General features: G+C 39.0%; 1 protein-coding gene across 2 annotated transcripts; it reads left to right on the top strand.

Annotated features, from left to right (window-relative positions):
- Window positions 1-314: 314 nt before the first annotated feature.
- LOC126378269 (gamma-1-syntrophin) lies at window positions 315-22,303 on the top strand. 2 transcript variants are annotated; one of them, XM_050026473.1, is made up of 14 exons: window positions 315-793; window positions 1,484-1,630; window positions 2,413-2,572; window positions 5,025-5,150; window positions 5,769-5,914; window positions 6,196-6,370; window positions 7,205-7,275; window positions 13,178-13,294; window positions 13,739-13,897; window positions 14,097-14,339; window positions 14,756-14,871; window positions 15,071-15,161; window positions 15,488-15,624; window positions 17,437-22,303. In XM_050026473.1, the coding sequence occupies exons 1-13, from the start codon at window positions 755-757 to the stop codon at window positions 15,599-15,601; spliced, it is 1,704 nt and encodes a 567-aa protein (XP_049882430.1). In that variant the 5' UTR covers window positions 315-754; the 3' UTR covers window positions 15,602-15,624; window positions 17,437-22,303. The 2 variants fall into 2 exon arrangements, with proteins under 2 accessions (XP_049882430.1, XP_049882422.1); XM_050026465.1 differs by having other exon boundaries at window positions 15,488-22,303.
- The last annotated feature ends 225 nt before the right edge of the window (window positions 22,304-22,528 follow it).

Raw genomic sequence — 22,528 nt, 5'->3', positions numbered from 1 at the left:
ATTTTATTTCTGTCGTAACATTATACTTCGCGTTATCGCGTTCAACTGTATATTTTTAACGCTATCGACGTCATTAACTTTCCAGGCTACGTTCTTTGTGATCGCAATACAAATAAGCCCTTATGTGTATACTTGTAACTAGAGAAAATGAATATTCAAATATTAATAGTAATTTCCTCAATCAATGAGGAACGAATTAATTTTAATTAGTCCGGAAAACATAGAATGTGACATTTTGTTAGTCTATAATCGAGCTGGCTAGGAATCATAATCGATAACAGTTCTGGTTACATCACTAGTAAGTACTTCGCTCGCGCGACGGGTGGACGATGTCCGATAGTCAATTTTACAAAAATATTTATTTTTACACCGTTCTGCTTCGATTTCTTGAATGAAAAGTTTATATTTAGACAGGCAAGACCCGTGGTTAATATAGACAGTAGTTTTTAAGTATTAAAACTGTGAATAAATCGTGATTTTTCTATTGTTTTGATGGTTATTCACCTATATTGATTTATCGTGTGCCAGTGACCCGTTTCTGGTATTTGTAATGTGTAACTCGTAAATAATTAATAAAATCATTAGGAGAAGCTTGAAAAAATCATAATAAATGGGATTTTAATTCGTCGACGCGGGTGGGAAGGGGGTGACATGCATTTACTAGGGGTAGAAAGTGACTTAGGACTTTTCTGGATAATTTCTCTTATAGCTTGAGCTTAAAACATTGTTATATCGTAATGGTTGATGTTTCACTATGATGACGCCTACTACAGATGAGAAGAAAGATGACAAGGTATGTTACTTTTATATTGAAAGATATCCCATAAGTAATTACCTATGTGGAAATACAAAAGTTCGGTATGTTCGAAGTCTATCCGATACCGTTGGCATGTGTTTTACAAATCTTGTCATCATATATAAAACTAACCCTGTTTCCAACGATTTCTATGAGAGTTGCTTGTCCTTGTCATTTGTACATTGTTACAAGATATAAAACAAATTACAACTGACTAGATAATTGGTATACAATTAGTAATAATTTGGTAACTATTTACCGTTAAAGTAGTTATAAAAATTATTTATAATACTTGAACAATTTGGTTAATTATTATGGTAATTATTTATTTAATAATTATAAGGTTGTTGTTTTTTATGAAGAAGGTAATTGATCCAGTCTTATATAAACTGTTCATGAAATTCAAATTATTAATAAGTGTAAACAGAATAACAGCCTTTCCTAACATTCTGGCCTGGCCGCTTATGGATGAGCATCCACAACTAAGACTATAAAGGAGGCTGCTGCAGGATCTAGCCAACTAAGGCCCGAAATAGGAAGCAACACTGGTTGCTCACCTAAAAGGAATACCAATACACTACAAGAAGTGCTTATTGTCCAAGGTTTATAGATTGTGGTGTGGACTATCAGGGATTCTCGTTTTCTACATTGGAAATAAACAATTTCCTATTTTGAAACTTTTTTTAGATCCGTACGGGTATGGTGCACGTGTCAGACGGGAAATCGCGCCCGCGACCGGCGCGGCTGCGGCTCACGATGGAGTCTATCACTGTGCAGCGTCAGCAGCCCAAGCCCGTGCACACCAACAACCACAACAATGTACCGCACGCACGGGTAACTCATTGTTCTTATATTTCATACTTGATTAATAGCTTATATTTCTTCTCCTCCTAAGGCCCGGATTTCCAGACACAATAGTTAAACAATGGGATTAGTACTACTAGTAGGGCCGTGGGCCTTAGGAGGTTATTTAGGTTGTAGCAGTAGTTTTAGGTGGATGAGACGTTGTATAAAAAATATATTTATGTAAAAATTAACAATTTAAACTATTGAGTAAAGATGTTTTTGAATTTGTTTTTACTTCTTTATACTAACTACCCTAACGTTGACATTTGGGGACCATTTATTTTGTTACTATGATATGGGTATTTAAGAGGACAGATTATGATTTGCAAGTTTTACAACAAAATACTTAGGTAGGTATCTTGTCTTAGTTTCTGTCTGGTCAATTTAATGCCATCTGCTGCAAATCTACAATAAGTCATATGTAAAAGTTGTGTCTTTGAACACAAGTTATTTAAAACATCTCCAGTTTATCAAAGAAAACTAATTATTGTTTTGTCTGGCTTCTATGTTATATGGATGGTATAAACATAAGTGTGAAGAAGAAATGTACCAGTCAGAAAAACCAGGTTAATATAAGTTAGGTCCTATAGTGCCTATGAGACTCATTTCTCCGATATGGGTTACTTTCACGGCTGAGCATTTGATAAGCATCTTTGATAAGTTTAGACATGTACGTGATTCGAACCTGCGCCATCAAAGTGAGAGTCAAGCGTTCTTCCAACTGGGCTATCACTCCTTAGCGAACTAATATAATGATTACAATTCCTCAGGAGCGTATGGTGCAGATCACGCGACAGAAAGTCGGCGGCCTCGGGCTCAGCATCAAGGGTGGCTCCGAGCACAAGCTTCCCATCCTCATCTCCAAGATATACAAGGACCAGGCTGCCGATCAGACCGGACAGCTCTTTGTGGGCGACGCTGTAATTAAAGGTATACTATACAGTACAATAACTCTTTACTGCACACAATTATGATACATACTCTACTACCCAAACTGCTGAACCAATTTACATGACGTTTGGGAGATAGTTTGAGAGTTTTTATCCCGGAAATCATACCCTAAGGGGTTGAAAAGATGATTGACAAAACGTGGCGCACGCGGAATTCAAAGTCGTCTCCAGCGGAAAGTAGGTAATTTATCCGCATGGTTTTTGTAATAATATATTTATAAAATTTTGGGTTAATGGTGCTGATTCCCGTACACACCAGTAATTTTATTTTTTATTAAACCTGTCATTTTCTTAACTGACGAAAAAGAGAGGGACGGGTAAGAGACAGGCATAAAAGTTACAAAACACCCGTCAATTTTAGGCAGATTTAAACAACCAGTGGTAGGTAATTATAATATTACTAGCTTTTGCTCGCAGCTTCCTTCGCTTCAAATTCGGGGTATCACGGTTTCCCTATCCTAATGTACGCACGGTTAGCCTCCTACTTTGAAAATTGCGAAAAGTCGCATACAAAATTTTAATCCCTCTATGAAAGGGTTGGGGGCAAATTTCCACAAAAAAAACGACGCACGATCCTAGTTTCTAACTAGTCAAACTAGTTACATTTTACTAAACGGTAAAACACGAAATGACTATATTTTTTTTATGAACAAACACACTGTGACGACGCGACGTAGAGAAACGAGATAAAATGTACTTTTCATTAAAATTCATAAATAAGTTAAATAGAAAAATGAAAATGTTTTTCGTCTGTCTTAGATCTGCCTTTATTTAGTAAACAGTATACTACCCAACTCCAGAAATATTTCATATGACTGTATGGTCACGAGCACTAATATGTATACACTTTAGTACCATGTCACATTAACTAAACACACTAAATATCAAATATGTTAACGCGAAATGGTTCTAAAGTGGGTACAGGATATTGCTCATAACTACATCAAACTATTGTAAACAGATGTCGGATACAAGTTGTCAGTCCAACACGCTCGGCACAGCTCGGCGTCTAATTACGGTCAATGAAGCTCCAGTTTAGTTAGTTTAGTTCATTAGTTAGTACCCTAGCTGTTGTCTGAAGTCTGAACTCTGTACAATTGGTACGAGTCTACAATTTGACGCTAATAATTATAACTTGGCTTATTACTTATGAACTAGTTGCTGCCATGCCAAATACGGCAAATCTACAATAAGTCACTTCAAACAAAATGCGTGGTATTCGGTTATCGCGCGCGATGTATTTATTCCACTCCTAAATAATATAAAAACTGTCGTATGTTCTATCCCAAAGTCTACCTAACTCTGTAACAAATTTCAACAAAATCGGTTTAGTAGTTTTGGCATGAAAGTGTAACAGACAGAGTTGCATTCGCATTTATAATGTTTATAATATATTATAGGTATATAGATCAATCATACTGTGTGTAAAAGTTCTTGTGACTGTTTAGAATTTGAGTAGAGTTTCACGCTATTTGTTTACGTATTCGGGATAAATTAAAGCTATCACACGATCACCCATCCAAAGACACACCATATAAACATCTCGTTCTTACTGTGTGCCGCCTAAAGTGGGAGTGAGACAGACATCCCGCGCGCGCTCCCTCACTCCTTAACGGCTTACGGCCGTAAAGTGAGATCCAGCGGGGGTGAGGCAAATCGAGCTCCGATACAAATTGGTGAGGGGCGGCGTGTGTCCGTCCTATACGGAGTATGATTCTATGTTCAGTGTCAACATTGTTGATCTCTCAATCAAATGGGTTACAGGCCCACCACCTTAAGTCAAAGAACAAAGAAGTTGTCGCTTCCTAGATGCCACACCAATCTCAAACATCACTATTCGTTAGTTCGGTTGTCTACTACTTACGAATTCTATGCAGATAAAATAGATATCTTCACGTCTGTTCCTCGAATAAAAAAAGAACTGTTTTATCTATAACTGATATTTTTTAATAGTTGAAGTTGGTACTTTTTGTAACTCTAATTTAATTTTGTAATTACCTTAAGGCGCTTAGTTTTGTAGATCTGTAATCATGTATTTGCCGTTGGTTGACCAATTAAATAAAAAAAAAATATATAAGAAATAGTTCAAAGTAGCTTCAAAGTAGCCCCTATACCCGATAAGCTGAAAGAAAGTCGTTTATGGTGGTATGGCCACGTAATGCGGAGAGATCAGCAGCATGTAGTCCACACAGCTCTTTGCCTGCCCGAGAACAAAAGAGGCAGAGGACGCCCTCCTTATACTTGGTGGACCAGCATGTCCCGATTATTGAAAAATGAAAATGTACCCGACCCGACAACCCTAGACAGAATGTCATGGCGCCGCAAAATTAGGAGAGCCGACCCCACCTAAAGTGGGATAGCGCAAGGAAGAAGAAGAAGATATAATAAATAGTTCATAGTTATATGTAATGTACACTGTTTACTGTTTCCAGTGAACGGCGAGTACATAACAGCGTGCAAACATGACGACGCTGTCAACATCCTGCGTAACGCTGGGGACATTGTAGTACTGACTGTCAAGCACTACCGAGCCGCTACGCCCTTCCTGCAGAAGCAAGGTTTGTTTTTGTTACCACCGCCGTAGCCCTGTCATCACTAATTTAAGAGCCACGCTCTTGTCGGTGTAGCATTCTCCATGCTACTTTTTTTAGGGAAAAATAGGGCAGTCGTTTCCCTCTTGCCTTTCGCGTCGCGTCGCTTGGCGCTTCTATAGCGCGCTAGGCCTGCTTATCCATCTTAGGTCTTGGTATCAACCAGTGGCTGCAAGTTGTCTTCAGATTACTTGTGGCTCTGGCCCATTAGGAATTACGGGTTTGAGTTTATGTATGTAGTTAAAATCTTAGCATTATGGACGATAGCATATTGTACACGTTTATGTGTGTGGATCAGCGTCATTGAAGTCACTGTGGTTTTGTGGTTCACCGGCTCGCTTCTCAAACGGAGAGCGCCAGTTCGAACCCCGGTACGAGACTTGCAGTAAAGAGTTATTAATTTATATCTTAAGTGCAGTTTTCATTAACACAGTTGGCTCGACCATTATAGACTGCGATACGGCTCACCACTCTAACAGAAAGTTTGGTAAAGCGTGGGTGGGTTTCATCTTGCAATGGGTGTACCTCTGACTACGTCGTTGGCATATATTAGTGAGTGTATGTGATGTTATGTGGTTGTGCCAGCGGGCGAGGCCGGCAGCGCGGCCGCGTCGGACACGGACAGCTCGGGCGCCTCGCCGCACACCGACCACAACTGCAACAACCACGCGCCCGCCAATACCACCACCACCACCGCCAACCACACCGGACACACCACCACGCCGCCACAGGTGAGTGGGATAAGCAATCCGGGATGTGAGATTTTGTCAACGGTCTTTTTGGTTTGACCACAATTTCGTCTGGTCATACAATATCCCGCGGCTCGCTGGCTTCACTTTCCCGAATCTATGTACATTATTGTTATTATTAAAACCATACTTAAGTAAGTAGTCTTTAGCCGCTCAATAGTACCCCTGACACCAGGGTTGGAGTTAGGTTAGGTCGGTTATAGATCTCACAACCCACAAGAGAGAAGAAGGTTGTGATGTGTTCTAAATATTGTGTTGTCCAGGCGGCGTGGTCGGAAAGCGAGGAGGGCAGCCGGCCCAGCAGCGCGGCGGGCAGCCTGCGCTCGCGGCCCTCGTCCGTGGCCTCCGACCGCCTCGAGCGGCACGACCGACCCGACCGCCCCGACCGCCTCTCAGACAAGCAGGACGCCGACACCGAGTGGGTTGACGTCGTATCTGGTAAGTAAAGCTACTCAAAATTCAAGATTAAGTAAATTAAATTCATCTTCTTTGGGGTTATGTATACGTTTTTACAATAAAATACATAAACTCACGCCCGTAATCCCTAATGGGGTGGGCAGAGCCACAAGTAATCGAAAACAACTTGCAGCCACTGTTGATACGATGTCGTAAGCTGGATATGATAAACCTTATGGTGATAAGGGATCAGCCTATCGCCCATAACATAGTCCATCATTTTACAATAAAATACCAGATAATATTTTGAATTCGTCAGTACACGTCATCAATGACGCAAGGTGTTCATTTAATATGGAAGGGTTACACGCGAGTGCAGAAACAGGCAATTAAGCTTCTTTATGTGAGGTTATTTCACCGGTTTGCACGCTTTTTCCACCCCATTACGGATTAACTTAAGAGTGTCTCGACTATTAGCCAGTCTTAGTTTTCAACCCCATACGGGCATCTTTGCTTTGTTCGTCATTCCTCCATCATCATCATCTTCCTAGCATTGTCCCATTTTTCACAAGGTCCGTTTACCTAGCCTGAAGATTTAACAGGTCCGGTTTTTTACACAAGCGACTGCCTATTTGACCTTCCAACCCGCGAAGGGAAAACCAGCCTAATACAGGTTAGATCACATACCTCAAAAATGCATTTTTCAGGAATGTGGGTTTCCTTACAATGTTTTCCTTCACCGCTGAGCACGTGATAATCATTTATGATCCAAACATGAATTCGAACTGACAATCATTGGTTCAGGCCTTTGCTGGATTCCAACCAAGCAAGCGTTTTACCGACTGGCGTCGTCAAAAGTAATTATTTCTGTTCCAGTGCCTCTGATGATGGCCTACGTGACGCGATACGTGCTGGGCACGGACAAACTAAGGCCGGGGGCTTTTGAGGTGAGACTATCCTTTCTGTTCTGTTATATTAAGAACTTTAAGATAATACGGCTTCCGTGGTCCAGTGGTTGAGCGTTGGGCTCACGATCCGGAGGCCCCGGGTTCGAATCCCGATGGGGACATATCACAAAAATCACTTTGTGATCCCTAGTTTGGTTAGGACAGTACAGGCTGATTGTCCAAAAACTAAGATGATCCGTGCTTCGGAAGGCACGTTAAGCCGTTGGTGCCGGTGAATACTTAGTGATGCAAGTGAGTAGTCGTTGCATTAGGTATATCAGGGGCATTGGCGGCTCAATAGTAACCCTGACACCAGAGTTGATGACGTTGGTAATTCACCTCACAACCCACACGATAGAAGAATATAATGAACAAATAAACCAGTGCGACACATACTACACGCTAAAAAAAAATATTGCTTGAACCAGATAAACATATGTATTTAGTGTAAATGATTATGTCACGGGTGTTCATTAGTGTTTAAATATTTCCATATTTATGCATAGATAAGTAAGCTTTGGTCACCTTTACTGTTAACCTTAGTACATTTTATTTTGTTTATACTAGCTCAGATTATTCGTGACATATCGCACCTGACTTGTAAAGAATTATCTTATTACTAGGTATATATACTGAGAACCACTTTATGATTCCGGACACCGCTAGCGCGTTCCATTAATCAGTCCTCTTTTGAACCACAGCGAATTTTAAATAAAATGTTGCATTTGGCCTGCGATGACGTAGACAAAGTTGCAGGCAACTGGACTGCAGTCTACCCTCAGGGCTAGTCACCATTATCCAAAAGACACCAGATTTCTGCGAATGCGGCCAGTGGAATATCAAAGTTCCAGTTGTTATTTTCTTGAGTCCACTTGCTGCCAATACTTATTGCTGAAAATAAAAAGTGGATGCATGTTCAGATGTTCAGTGCAGCTGCAAAAGGGAAAAAGCTCAAAGTACTTAGTGGCTCGTACCGTTAGTGACAATTATGCTCTTGTAAGTCGGTGAAGTAGGACGAATCATGACCATGATGCTTGCTAGCTAAGGATATACCTTCACTTTTAGTGACTTGGAAGATTTCGAGAAAGACATAGTGTTTTGAAAGATCGGAAAGGTGCTGCCATTTGTGTGGAATGTACGGATTCAAAGATAAAGAAGCGGCCATAACGACAATTATATAATTATAAAGAGTAAATATTTGTATTTTTGATTGTATTGAATAAACTCAATACTTTCACCATGAGAATGCTACATTATCCCTGAGTAACATAGACTATATTTATTACTGGAAAAAAATATGGACTCCTACTAAAATCTACATCTATTCTTAAAAATAAATGTCCACCCGGGCGAAGCCTAACCATATTATTAAGCCTTAAATTTATTAAGCCCTAGTATATTAAAAATCTAAACTTATTAAGTATTTATTTATTTCACAACAGCTATCTGTACAGGCTCGCCTAATATGGAACACGAAAACATATTTATCCACTCTCTTTCTGAAGTAGGAGAGATATATCCCACAGAGAAATCTACTGTCACTTATTCTAGATATTATCAAATTTAAATTCAATTTAATTACGTAGTTAGTTATTTGAGATGCAGCATGCAGCTTTCTACGAGGACCAATAATGTATTTTTTATTTTAGCATTTTTGATTTATCGTCTCTGACCTCATACGGTTATCTATCTATTATATATAAATACTGAGAATCAGTGGTCTGTTCAGTGAACGGATAACTACTGCCGGCGTAACTAATTGGACAACCATGCTGCGCTTTCTTTTTGGATTGTCTTTTGTGGTGTTATTGGCTTGTTATGGCACTGACGTTGAGAAGTTTGATGGCAGCTGGACAGGAGTTAAAATATATCCTGAAGTAATGGGAGGCTCGTGCGATACTGTCACCTTCAAAAAGTCACCCGATTTTTGCAAATGCGGCGAGGATGCCAAAATTCCGGTCGTAGAATTCTTGACCTCTAAGGGTATTGAGAAATTTCCAATCATGACTGCCGACTTGGACGAAGATGTAGATACCGCCGCAAAACTTAAGTGTACGTGCCAAGGAAATAACAATAAGTTCCTAATATTCCGTTATCTGACTGAAAATTACATGGCTCTATATGAAGGTAAAGTTGGAACGTTAATGTTTGGCTTACTTGCCAAGGATGTTCCTTCACAGAAAGATCTGGAAGTTTTCGAGAAAAGCAACGATTTGTTGAAAGATAAGACGGGATCTGTCATTTGTGTCAAGGAAATGTTGCAATCAAGCAATAACGTAGTAACAAGCACAGCGACAGGAACTTCTAACAAGTTGTGGGCAGCTTTTGATAAACAAAACTAATTTCAACATTTTTTAAAGTTTTTGTTTATATAAAAATAAATTTCTATTGTATCTAAAGAAATAACTTAGATGTTGTTAGCGCATATAATACTATAACTTGGTGCAATAAAGTATTTTATCAGACTAAAGATTTATTATAATATATATAGCTGGTTTATTTATAAAGGTGCATACAACATTACAGTGGATCCTAATGCGCTGTATGACGAAAAAAACAATATAAATCTAATATAGAAAATAAAATATGAACGAAAAAGAAACAAAAAAAAAATAAGACTATAAATAACGTGAAAAACACAAAAAAATACAATTATAAAATTAAAAAGTAAACTATCAGACCAAAAGATAGTACCCAATTAAAAAAGGGTATAATGCGTATCCATATAGACGGGTTGGGAGGTAAATAAATAAATTGCTATAAATAGGAATTTACACAAAATGTGCCCACTTTAGGATTCTGTCGCACTAATATATTTGACATTTAGTGAGACTTACAGTTCAATTTGTCAAAAAAGTTAATGTGACATGGTACCAAAGTGTATACATATTAATGCTCGTGACCGTACTTATCAAGTAACACCGATAATAATAGGACAATCTTACACCTACTCTGTTTCTCTGTGTAGACATATTATTCATAACTTGAAACTAATTGGCTAATGTACAAACTATCTGCTTGTTGCACATTTAAACCGTCTGTTTCTCGTCATCACTAATTTAAGAGCCACGCTCTTGTCGTTGTAGCATCCTCCATGCTACTTTTTAGGGAAAAAATAGAGCAGTGGTGTCCCTCTTGCCTTCTGCGTTTGTTTCTCAATTCGAAGTAAATAAAACGGGAATAAAGTATTAAGCAACTTAGAACCTTTCAATTCTGAATGAAGTCATGGGCACCAGGGCGGTTAAAAAGCCCGTATTGAATTAATTCGTTTAAAAAAGCAATATTGCTATTGGACATTTGTTTGCATTGCACACGTTTAGTTTCGTATGCGCAAAACCCCCAGTTCTCAGTTGTTCAAATATTTATAAGTTAAGCGCTTTAGGCGATACGGCTCAGCACCTATCACGTTGGTGGTAGTTGGTGAGGTATGGGCACTTAGTTCATCTTGCGATGGATGTACTCTGACTACCCCAATGTGATATAGTCTCAGGCTTATATCACATTGGTGCTAGTTAGAGGTAAATCCATCTGAAGATGAATTGAGTAACTACGCTTCACCTGAGCTTTTTGTTAGACCAACGTGACAGATGGTAAGCCTTATAATGGTCTATTTTGTTATTCTCAAATGAATAAGTTTAGGTCACCTTAGCTGTTAGTACATCTGATTATCTTTATTGATAATATGATACGCGCCTTCGACCTAAGACCTTATCCTATTGTGTATAAATATGTAGTAATAATTACCGCAATATTCAGTTCTAAATCTGACATCTTTATAGCTAGGGCATCAATTTAGCAACTATGTTGCGCTTCCATATTGTTTTGAGTTTATTGGTATTAGTGGCGTGTGATGGTGATGATTTAGATAAGTTTCAAGGTGACTGGATAACTGTTAAGATATATCCTGAAATGGTTGTTGGTGGAGATGGAGGTGGTACCATCACCTTTCAAAAGACAACGAATTTCTGCAAATGCGGGACAAACTCACATATTCCTGTGATTAATTCCTTTAGCCCTATGGGAACACTTAAAGTGCCAATCATTACTGCTGAAACGGACGAAGACGTCGACAATGCCTTAGGAAACCAATGTGAATGCAAAGGAAAGAAAACGGAATTCCTAATATTCCGTTCGTTGACTGACAAATACATGCTTCTGTACGTTGGTAAGAGGGGTTCATCTATAGCTATACTGCTGGCTAAAGATATTCCTTCACTAAAAGATTTGGAAAATTTCGAGAAAGGCAACGATGTGTTGAAAGATAAGACGGGGTCTGTCATTTGTGTCAAGGAGACGGTGAATTCAAGCAATGTAATAGAAGCGGTCGCAACTACTGAGAAATAGTGAACAGATATCAAGAAAGCGAACTAATCTCATCATCATTGGCATATGTACAAACTATCTGCATGTTACGTAATTATTGTTGTTTAAGCTGTTTGTTTCTCAATTCAAAATAAACGAACCGATTCTGATTAGCAACTTAGAGGAACTCTGAGCGAAGTCATGGGCTAGCTCTTAGGACTCAAATAATATTAGTATTATTTCCTTGTTGACAGATACTTATCATTATTATGTTTAGGTCACCTTTGTCGTTAACCTCAGTACATCTCATTTGCTTTATTAGTATTCGTGACTTATCGCCCTCGACCGCAGAGTGTTATCTGTGTGTTCTGTATAAATATTGAGAATCACAGCATTAATCACTTAAACCGCCAATACGCCTGTCATCTTAATCACTTACCACTTACAGCTGGAGTGTCCAATTTACCAACCATGTTGCGTTTCCTTCTCAGTTTGACTTTAGTGGTGTTAGTCGCGTGTGATGCTGATGTTGACAATATAGACAAATTTGAAGGTGACTGGACAGCTGTTAAGTTATACCCCGCAGGCCCTGGAGGCACTTCGTGTGACACCATCAGCTTTCGAAAAACAAGTAACTTCTGCAAATGCGGTGCGGACGCTCACATTCCCGTCCTAAAATTTAACTTCCCAATGGGTCAAATGAAAATTCCAGCCATTGTTGCTGAGTCGAAAGAAGATATAGAAGAGGCCACAGGACTCCAATGTAGCTGCAAAGGAAGGAGAACCGAATACCTGATATTCCGCTCTCTATCTGACAACTATTGTATCTTATTAGATGGTGAATTGGGCAGCACTATGATTATATTGCTTGCTAAGGAAATACCTTCACAAAAGGATTTGGAAAATTTCGAAAAAACCGTCGATATGCTAAAAGATAAGGCAGGATCTAGCATTTGTGTCAAGGACATGGAGACTTCAAGCAGTAACATAGAAGCGGGTACAACTGCTTCCAAGAAATGGTGGTCAAGCATTAAGAAGGAAAATTAACTTCAATATTTTCTAAGTCTTTAATGGTTTTTTATGTAAAATGCTAAAAAAGTAAAGATATATCTGCCAAACCAGTCTTTAATTGTATAACCTGTATGTAAACTGACAAAATGGTTTCCGTTATACCGTTTATACTAGTTCACCGAACAACAAAGGCGCAGCATACTTCCATACTAATTTCCACAACACTACACTATTATTTGAACATTTACGAATAATGAACTTTTTTAATAGACAGAATTTAGGTACCATAATACCTTAAACATTCGCCCTAGTGGTTGTCGCAGAGAGATGATTTCCTATCTAACCGAAATTTTGTAACCAAATGTTTAAATGTTTGTATGTTTAATCGTTTGTATAACTCGTAAGAAATAAATCAACACCTTGAGTCAAGGACATTAGGCACCGGCAAAGCCTCACAATTCGCGCCAAATACAAGTTAGCGAGTGTAAAGTTGAAATAGGCACATATGCAACTCGGCTAAGCCTCCTGGTCACTGCACAGTTTTCTGACCACAGGCGTGAGTTTAAAGATTATTATTATACTTTTAAAGGTCCGTGGCGCGCGTCCCGAGTTGACAACGGGGGTGGTACACCTGGAGGAGGCGGCTGCATTGTCGCACTGGCTCAAAGCCATCTCCGATAACATCGTTGGCCTTACTAACCTACAGGTAACGGATTTACTGTGCTAGCTTGTAAAAATCTGGAGGTTGTTACCTAACTTCAAGTAACAACAATCCCTAACATAAGGCATAGAAAGTAGATGGTGAAGAGCGGATGGTGCGTCAGGGTTTCTTGTTTCTTGGTATTGTTTCCTATGGCAGTGCAATTAGTAGTTCGGCAAATCTGCGCCAGATATTGCTATGACAAGTCTTAGCATTTTGTAAATGCACTCACAGCTTCAAAACGTACGTTCATACTTAATAGTGACGGAAAACATCATGAGGTAACCGAACCTGTAAGTGGGCTGATTTTGATTGAAAGGTCAGATAGGCAGTCGCTTCTATAAAAATCTGTACCGGTCAAACCTTTAGGTTAGGTTCACGGACCCCGTGAAAATGGGATAACGCTCAAGGGAAATAATGGATTATGTAATTTTCTTGTTTTCGTTCCAGATGAAGCTGTTCAACCGGCACCTGGCGGCGGGTGAGCGCATCGAGTACATGGGCTGGGTGGTGGAAGGCGTAGTGTTACATGGGCAGCCGTGGCAACACTACCGACCCAAGTTTCTTGTGCTCAAGGGCACTGACGTCATGCTGTTTGATGTGCCGCCCGTGAGTTGTCTTAACAGCTAATCATATTTATCTGTAGTGGCTGACATCTTTACATGACCTCTGAACCATGGGGGATCCCGAAACGAATGCCAGCAAGTCACCTCTTTTCCAGGATTCCTTAACTAAACGCATTTACTAAATAAGTGTCACTGAACCAGCCTCTTCAACTTCATACAATAGCCACCCCGGTCTCTTGCAGATGAACATCACTGAGCTAGCGAAATGTCCAGAAACCCTCAAAGTATACCAGACGATGTTCCGCACGGTGAAGGAGAGCGAGACGGTGGACTGGCGCCAGCACTGTTTCCTGGTGCAGTCCAGCGCCTGCGGGCCCGGCGGGGCGCCCGGCCCGCGGTACTTCAGCGCGGAGACCAGGCAGGAGCTGCTGCGGGTGGAAGCCGCCTGGACGGCCAGCATCGTCAACTCTGTCATCAGGCTGGGGGTGAGTCTATGCCTATGATGTAACGTCCATCAGCTGAGAGCTTATTACTGAAATATTGCTTTTTAGGTAAATTGTTTCTTTTTTATTCAATCAATCCCGCCTGGTGGTTCCTTTCTCGTTTATTTTGAGGATTAGGTTGTCACCTAGCGTATCGGAGTATAACCATAGAATAGGGAATAATACTACATATAGAACGGCACCTCTCCGCTCCCCACTAGCGGCTGAACTAGATTTACCTCACCTCCCCTCGGTCTTACTTTAGTTTTCAATCGTATGTGCGTCAGGCGTCACACACACAGATGCGCGTGTATGCGTGTGTGTGTGCGATAACGTCAATGTGTAGTGTCTGTGTAAAACGAGGTGTTTCGTATGAAGTGTCCGGGGTGGGTATAACATAGTGTCGGGGTGTGTTGCAGAAGAAGACGTTCACGGTGGTGCACGGCGGGCGCGCGGCGGGGCTCACGCTGGACTGGGCGGCCGGGTTCACGCTGAGCGAGGGCAGCGCCGGCGCCGCGCCCGTCTGGGCCTACAGGTACACGCACACCACGTCCTACCGACATAATACAACATAGCTAAACACATGTGTCCCCATACAGACAGTGGACCGTTGGTCGTCAACATCTAGTCATAACTCCTATACATATTTATATACGTATACCAATATTTTTTTTAAATTGGAACTTTAACTATTTATAATGGTAAGATCCAATAATAATTCAATTTAATTTCAGGTTTTCGCAACTAAGGGGGTCGAGTGACGACGGGAAGTCGAAACTAAAACTGCATTTTCAAGATGCAGAAACTAAAATTATAGAAACCAAGGTAAGGACAATTGTGCATTATAAATAGTTTTTATCACATTATTTAATTGAGCGCCTGATTACATTGGTATATTGATTGATGCGCATCAACTGAAGCGTTATGGTGGCTGAGGTAGACACAGTAAAAAATATGTGAAGAACGATCCAAAGGCAGTGAGATCAGATCGGCTAAACATCGTAGTTAAAACTGGCTAATGGGTTGGTAGAACAGCTTAGCAGAGTATGCTCCATACCTCCACCGGTTGATGAAAAGGGGGCCTACACTGCTGTGCCGCTGTGCACAGATGTGCTGATTATATATTCTAAGAATGTACGACTATTTTTCAGGAGCTGGAGTGTCAGATCCTGCAAAGCCTGTTGTTCTGCATGCACGCGTTCCTCACCGCCAAGGTGGCGTCTGTGGACCCCGCCTTCCTCGCCTCCATACACCAGGCCAACTAGCACCAGCTAGCGGCATAATATAGGTATACTATATCCTGAGTATGGTATCACATTTTGTACTTGAGTCTCTCCTGAGATACGTGAGGGGCTGTTGAAGGGGCTCCAATGTTGTCGTCGTCTTGCGCGTTTTATGTCAGTGACGTTTATATCCCAAAGTTTTATTGTGATAGGTTATAAAATGTGATTCAGTGAAGTGACCCGTTTTTTCACATCACAATGTATTGTAGGTCGCCTTAATCGGTTTTCGTATGTCTAAATCATTCTAGCATTTTAGAGTGAAAAGGCAGGGTAATAAGGTATTATTTCAACTTAGTAAAATATATCCATCTATCTAAACTGACTCGTTGTAATCCTCACATATCTCAGGTGAAATATTGAACGTATTTAAATAATATTGCCCCAAATGGTTATTTTCTAAGAAAATGTTTTACCACAGGCCTATCATGACTATTGAACCAAAACAGCGAATGTTAAAGACTTTAGATTTTAACGCTCTCTCGTTGTTTCTCCAACAGATCTATTTTGAATCTTATTCTCTTAGGGTTAGAGCGGTAGAAACGTTGCGAACGGTTTTATCATTCCTACCCAATGTCTTCCTCTTTGACTATAATAATTTATTCATTGCCTAAAATCTATCGAATTTTGAATATTCTTTCTTTTCTCACGGAAATTACGAGTAAATTGAAACAAATTATCGACAAATAAATCAAAATAAATAATTGTAAGTGTGAACAGTATTATTTTGCTCTAGAAATAATTAATTTTATTTTGTTTGAATATTAGTGAAATGTACCGTAGTTTAAATATACATACGATCACATAATGAAAATGTTATTTACTTAAGTTTCTTTTAAATTTCGGCCGCGATACAAGAGCATTTATTCCAATTTTTGGCTGGAATAATAAATATTTAATATTGGTAGAGTAATAAAAGTCGTTTAACCATCTTTTAACTGTTTTTATACCAGGTAGCTTTTGTAATGTTTTCGACTCTGATTCTCTGTTAGAGTCTCTTTAGCTTGCTTAGATTATTTACGAATGATATATAAATTAATTAATTAATAGAAATGTGATTAGTTGAAGCTATGCTGATGTTTCCGTCAGTGCCGCATTTAAGCATAGGCTTTATAGGCTAGGAGCCGCAACCACAAAGGGGCCTCACTACATAATAGGCTCTAGCCATATAAAATGTGGGTATTTAGAAATCACCCAACAGCTTTCATGACACGCTATGCTAGCTATCTACGCAGCATATAGCCGTACTGAATGGAAAACCATAACCTATGGTTGCGATCCTCAGCAGTGAGGGAACGACAAAGAAGATCTACAGCATTTTTTATGGTCGGTTCTTTGAGTAGGCCCCAAAAATGAATATAAAATAGATTATTAAAGTGGGGCCCCCACTACGGATGTAGCCTCCGGGCCCCTAGGCCCACATAGCCTAAATGCGACGCTGGTTTCCCTCTAACAGAACAACGCCAGAAATTCAACACTTCTCAATATTTTTAGCCAATCTGTAATTTTCAGTATAATTATCGTTAAAGTTGTACCAATACAACACGAAACATAATATTAATGTGATAATAATTTTGCATCTCTCTCAGTCTAAACAACATATTGCTTGTGTGAAAGAGTGACACGATTATTAAAATTGCGTGTATAACTAAAACCAAAGATTTATCGCATTCTCAAACAACATTATTAAGTTTGTATGATATTATTCGGAATAAGTATTATTATATTTTTGATTAAAAAGAGGCTATATCTATAACGAATGTATGAGATTATGAAGCTTGGTCAGAGTATTAATGTGTTTACTATTTGTATTTTATTAGCGACGACGAGCAAGTTTGCCTGCTAGAAGTTACAAGAATGATGATGAAGTTATTATGTCAAATTATATGAAACGCAAAACAGAATTATACTTTTAAGAATCACACTGTATACACTAACCACTTATTTATGTAACATGTGAACCATCTTTAAAATCTAAAATGGATCTTATAGGTATAGAAATATATTTAAAGTTTACATTTTGAGTGTTGCCATTTTAGAAAAAAGAAATATTTATTAAGCCTGGCAAACTTGCTCCAACTATAGGATTATAGTAAATTTTTGCGCTTGCATCATATCATTAAATTTAAGTGAAATTTTATATAGAAATCATATAATATGTTACAGAGTATCTACAGATTAAGTTTACCTATGTTTATTGAATTGATGTTTCATATTTTATATGGAAAAAATCTGCCTGATGCAAAACGGCTGAGATTAATATTATTATATCAAACTATCGTAGTAGTAAAGTAGAAATTATATACTCATTATATTTTATTTGTAATAAGAGTTTTCTTTATGAATAATTGTTATATTTAGCTAGTGTTTCTTGTAGGCTCTAAATTTTTATCTGGTTTTGTTAGAGAGTAATGCGCATTATCTAGTAATAAGGGTGGACTGGTGTTAAGAACAGTATAATTTCTGTTATATCTTGTCATAAAATTCTGGTTTTAAAAGAGATAATTATTGTGAAATTATTTTGTCAATTACAAATCTTCTCATTCTACACTTAAGTACTAAAACTATTAAAGATTATATTTTTGCTCTGAAAATACTCACATTTGGTAGTAACTCTTCTCCCCAAATTGGCAACATTACGAGACTGCTGACTTATATTTATATTGGCAACACTGAGCCCCCGTGTGCGGTCATGTGTGTTGCTCAATGCACGGTTGTTACGCTTCAAAATGTTGACTGTAAATTTAGGCTTTTGATAATAAATTATAATATATTATTTACTTATGTCTTAGTGAAGGGAACGCGAAAGATATTGTAATGGTATCATTGATGGTAAAAATGTATGAAAAAAGGCCTATTTACTAAAAACCACTACTGTGTGTGTGTATGTACCATACAGTAGACACGTTTTAAGTTTGTATACAGCCAGTTATTTTTTAAGACTATGAAAATATTTCCATGAACACAATGCACCATCTCTATGGGCGATTGGCTAATAACCTATTACATAAACTATATTATAATGACACTTGGAAAGTGTGCGCCCGTATCAACTGATTTATACGTACGTTGCGACCAATAGCCGTGGGACGTAGATAGCGTATAATTCGCGGCGCGGATGCCGTGTCGCGGCGGGGCCGTAGCCAAGGTGCAAGCACGTATAAGCACGTTGGTGTACGTACATACGCCACTGAATTTCCAACCTCAACTGATCATCGCAATGAAGCGTATGTTACGTCCTTATTTTCTATGCAATAATACAATGACTACACTTCAAATTACAATTTATTTCTTACCCAATGTGTATATATGGGTGTAATTGAAATATCTAATTAATTACTTGTTAGACCTGTAATGTATATGAAATTAAACAATTTTACAATTGCCATTTTTACGATATCAAATCTGTAAGTAGTATCCAATGGGGTAAACATAATGTAACCCATATTTCGTTAGGCTGGTTTCAGAACATTGCGTGTGGACGGTAGACGGGGTAGACTCGTGCAGGACCGAGAGAGAAGACTATGTCGCCCGCTCATTCGCTCTTATCTTTGCTACATTACACGTCATGAGATTAGCGGAGCGGACGGTTATAAAATCGTTCGTATAAGTAGGCTATGTCTTAGAAGTCCACAGTGCTTTAAAATACGTTCAGTTTAAGGGTGCAGGAATCTACCGGTCATTGCGAGGGAGACAGCGATAAAGCGCCTTCTCTATCGCTCTCTTGTAACCCACGCTGTTTGATCGATTCCATACCTATCCGCTCCGGTAATCTTATGGCGCGAAATCTAGCTAAGATCGGAGTGGCTGAGAGGGAGACACATTGTCTTTTCTCTCGCTCCTACAAGAGTCTGGTCCGCTTGACTGGGACGTACGTTAAAATGGTTGATGGTGACTCTAATTTAAAGTTCTCAGATGGGTCAAAATGGCCATATCGAAGCAAGCCATCTAAATAGCAATATTGCTATTTGACTTTTGTTTTTTGTTGTTTTATATGCACAAATGTCAAATAGCAATATTGCTTTTTAGATGAATTGCATTCATGTGGCGTTTTTTAGACCCCCAGGTTCCACGTGTGACGCCGCTCCGGTAGTCCGTACGCACCACATTTATGTCCTCCGAAACTAGCCTTTTAGAATGAGTAATGTAGAAGTAACGTCAATGTGTGTAAGTGAAGGAAGGAACCGGATCAATCGATTAGTCAATTTAGAGAAAATACTCAAGACTGAGCTTGATGTTGTGAAGCCGCAGTTTTGTTTGTTTGGGCGCTGTGTTACTTGGTATTTTAATATGAAAATGGTGCTAATTCCTGTAAATACCATCTAAATTTATTTTAATTTATATCTGTCATTTTCTTATCCGCCGAAAAGGAAAGGGACGGGTAATCGACAAGCATAAAATTTATGGAACACACGTCAATTTTAAGCACAAATCTAAACCAACCGTCTAAAAATTTTACATCCGTCAATAACCCGACACAGTTAAGTAGACAGCACGTCAAACGGAATGCATACCAGCGACGTACCTTTTGATTCGTCCGGGTTATTCATTCATTTACTCATTCTTCCTAAAATTAAGAGCTGTGAATCATCCGTCCCTTTCCTTTTCGACGGATATGAAAATGACGGATATAACTTAAAATAAAATTAGGCGGTGTCTGCAGGAATCGGGGCCACTGTCTCCCTAATGCGATGCAAAAGATCAGGAGAATATTATCTGTGGTAAAAGCACGCCGGAACACGGTGTCGTGAGCTGAAAGTAGCTATCACTTCGAAATATTTCTACTAATACGCTAGTTTCCAACTAGTCAAATCAGTTACTTTTTACTAAACGTCAAAACACGAAATGACTATACAATTTGTATGAAAAAGCACCCTGTGACGTCATAGACAAACGTGATAAAATGTCGGACGGATTATTACGTTTTTCTTGAACTCATAAATAGGTTAAATAGAAACAAGAAAAATGTTTTCCGTTTGTTTTAGACCTGTCTTTATTTGGTAATCAGAATTTCAATAATCAATTCTTTAAGTCAATCACATTCATGTTCCATCACGTTGGTCTAACAGAAAGCTCGGTGAGGTGTGGGTACTTAGTTTATCGTTGTACCTCTGACTACCTCAATTGGGATATACTCGTGAGCTTATACTATAAATCAATAGGGGGTGTGATTCCGCATTATATAAAAATAATTTTGACTTTCAATAGGAAGTCATCATCATCATCACCAGCCCATTAACGACCCCACTGCTGGGGCACGGGCCTTCCCTACGGATGGATAGGGAGATCGGGCCTTAAACCATCACGCGGGCCCAGTGCGGATTGATGGTTATTAACGACTGCTAATGCAGCCGGGACCAACGGCTTAACGTGCCTTCCGAAGCACGGAGGAGCTCGAGATGAAAACTTTTTTTTGTGGTCATCCATCGTATGACCGGCCTTTGCGAAAGTTGCTTAACTTCAACAATCGCAGCCCGAGCGCGTTTACCGCTGCGCCACCGAGCTCCTCAATAGGAAGTCAGTATACTATATTAGTTCTGTGCAGTCGCTCTGATATCTCCATTCTTTTTGCATCATATTATGAGACAGTTGAAGGCGCAAAGTGAGTTGCTATTTATTTATTTTGCAAAATAGCATTATATGTCACGCTCACAAGTAGCTAAGTAACACCAATATTTAGTTATCGAGATTTGTCGCAGGATTCAAACGTAGAAGTATTAATTGTTCCTATAGCTTATCCATTTTTATGGTCCCTTTACCTATTTGAACCTTAAAATAAAGCAAACATTTTAAATATTACTTACCTAATTGCTTTTGATTAGCAAGCAATTATATATCCCTTTATTTCTCGAACAATTTCATTATTATTATCTATGGATTTCAAATCTTTACTTTTCGCTAGAGTGAAGGTATTCCGAATCGGAATTAGAATTGTTTGTAAAGCACTATAGACGATCAATTGTTATTGTCAATCGCTTTAGATAACGAAGAACTTCAGATTTTTTTTGAGATTTTAGACTCCCAACTTACTTCAACAGAAGTTTTCGTCATCTCTTTTGGCAATGACAATTTGTCTATGGATAGCTTTACTGTAGATTAGTGGCGAGTTTTTACTATTGAGTTGAAGTGTGGCGAGTGTATATAATATTAGTCCTAAAATATTGAAATACGGTTTAGTCGGGGAGCGGAATTAAATGCATGCCTTAAAAACATTTTAAATATTCCACCGAATGTTTTATCTAAAATTTTCTTCAATCGATCTCAACTTTACGATTGGCTCTGCTCACCGATTATTGAGCTTTGGTTTTAATTTCTTGACAAATTACGAGACAATAAACACAAGACTATTTTGGAATCAGTCTGATATGCTCCGCCACGCTGCTCCACTGGTTGTGACCAACCAGAGAGAAACGTACAAGACCCGAGTCAGTTTTGAAAAGTCAGTTGACTTTTGATAAGTATGTTTCAGAACTTGACGCGACCGGGATCGAATAGGGTTATGACCTTTTTTTCCTTTTCTTTTTTAAATATGAGTCAATTTGTAATTCATTTGAAATTGAAGTCAAAGCTCCGTATTACGCCCGACCCAATGTATCCGTACTTGTAAGACGCGTTATGCCTAGTTATTTATACATATTGTTGATCATGTAACTATATTGTATTCATTAGTAAACTATTACATGCGAATTTATTGTGTTTCATTGAAACTTATACCTTATGGACTCATTTGAACGGGCAAAACTGCGTCCTTGTGAGGAAACCCACATAACGAGAAATGCGTAGGTATGTGACCTATTATTATATTGGGCTGGTTTTCCCTTCGCGGGTAGCAAGGTCAGACATGCAGTCGCTTTGTTAAAATCCGGACCTGTCAAATCTTCCTCTTAGGTAAGCGGACTCTGTGAAAACTGT

This window comes from Pectinophora gossypiella, chromosome 2 (assembly GCF_024362695.1).
Source record: "Pectinophora gossypiella chromosome 2, ilPecGoss1.1, whole genome shotgun sequence".
Taxonomy (NCBI): Eukaryota; Metazoa; Arthropoda; class Insecta; order Lepidoptera; family Gelechiidae; genus Pectinophora; species Pectinophora gossypiella.
This window is presented reverse-complemented; position numbering and strand designations above follow the sequence as displayed.

What these genes read in the sequence shown, in the direction of transcription:
- LOC126378269 (XM_050026473.1), top strand. Translation starts at nt 755, where the DNA reads ATGATGACGCCTACTACAGATGAGAAGAAAGATGACAAG. An exon ending in ACAATGTACCGCACGCACGG is followed by an intron (nt 1,631 to 2,412) that starts GTAACTCATTGT and finishes ACAATTCCTCAG; the next exon opens with GAGCGTATGGTGCAGATCAC. An exon ending in CTAAAATTATAGAAACCAAG is followed by an intron (nt 15,162 to 15,487) that starts GTAAGGACAATT and finishes ACTATTTTTCAG; the next exon opens with GAGCTGGAGTGTCAGATCCT.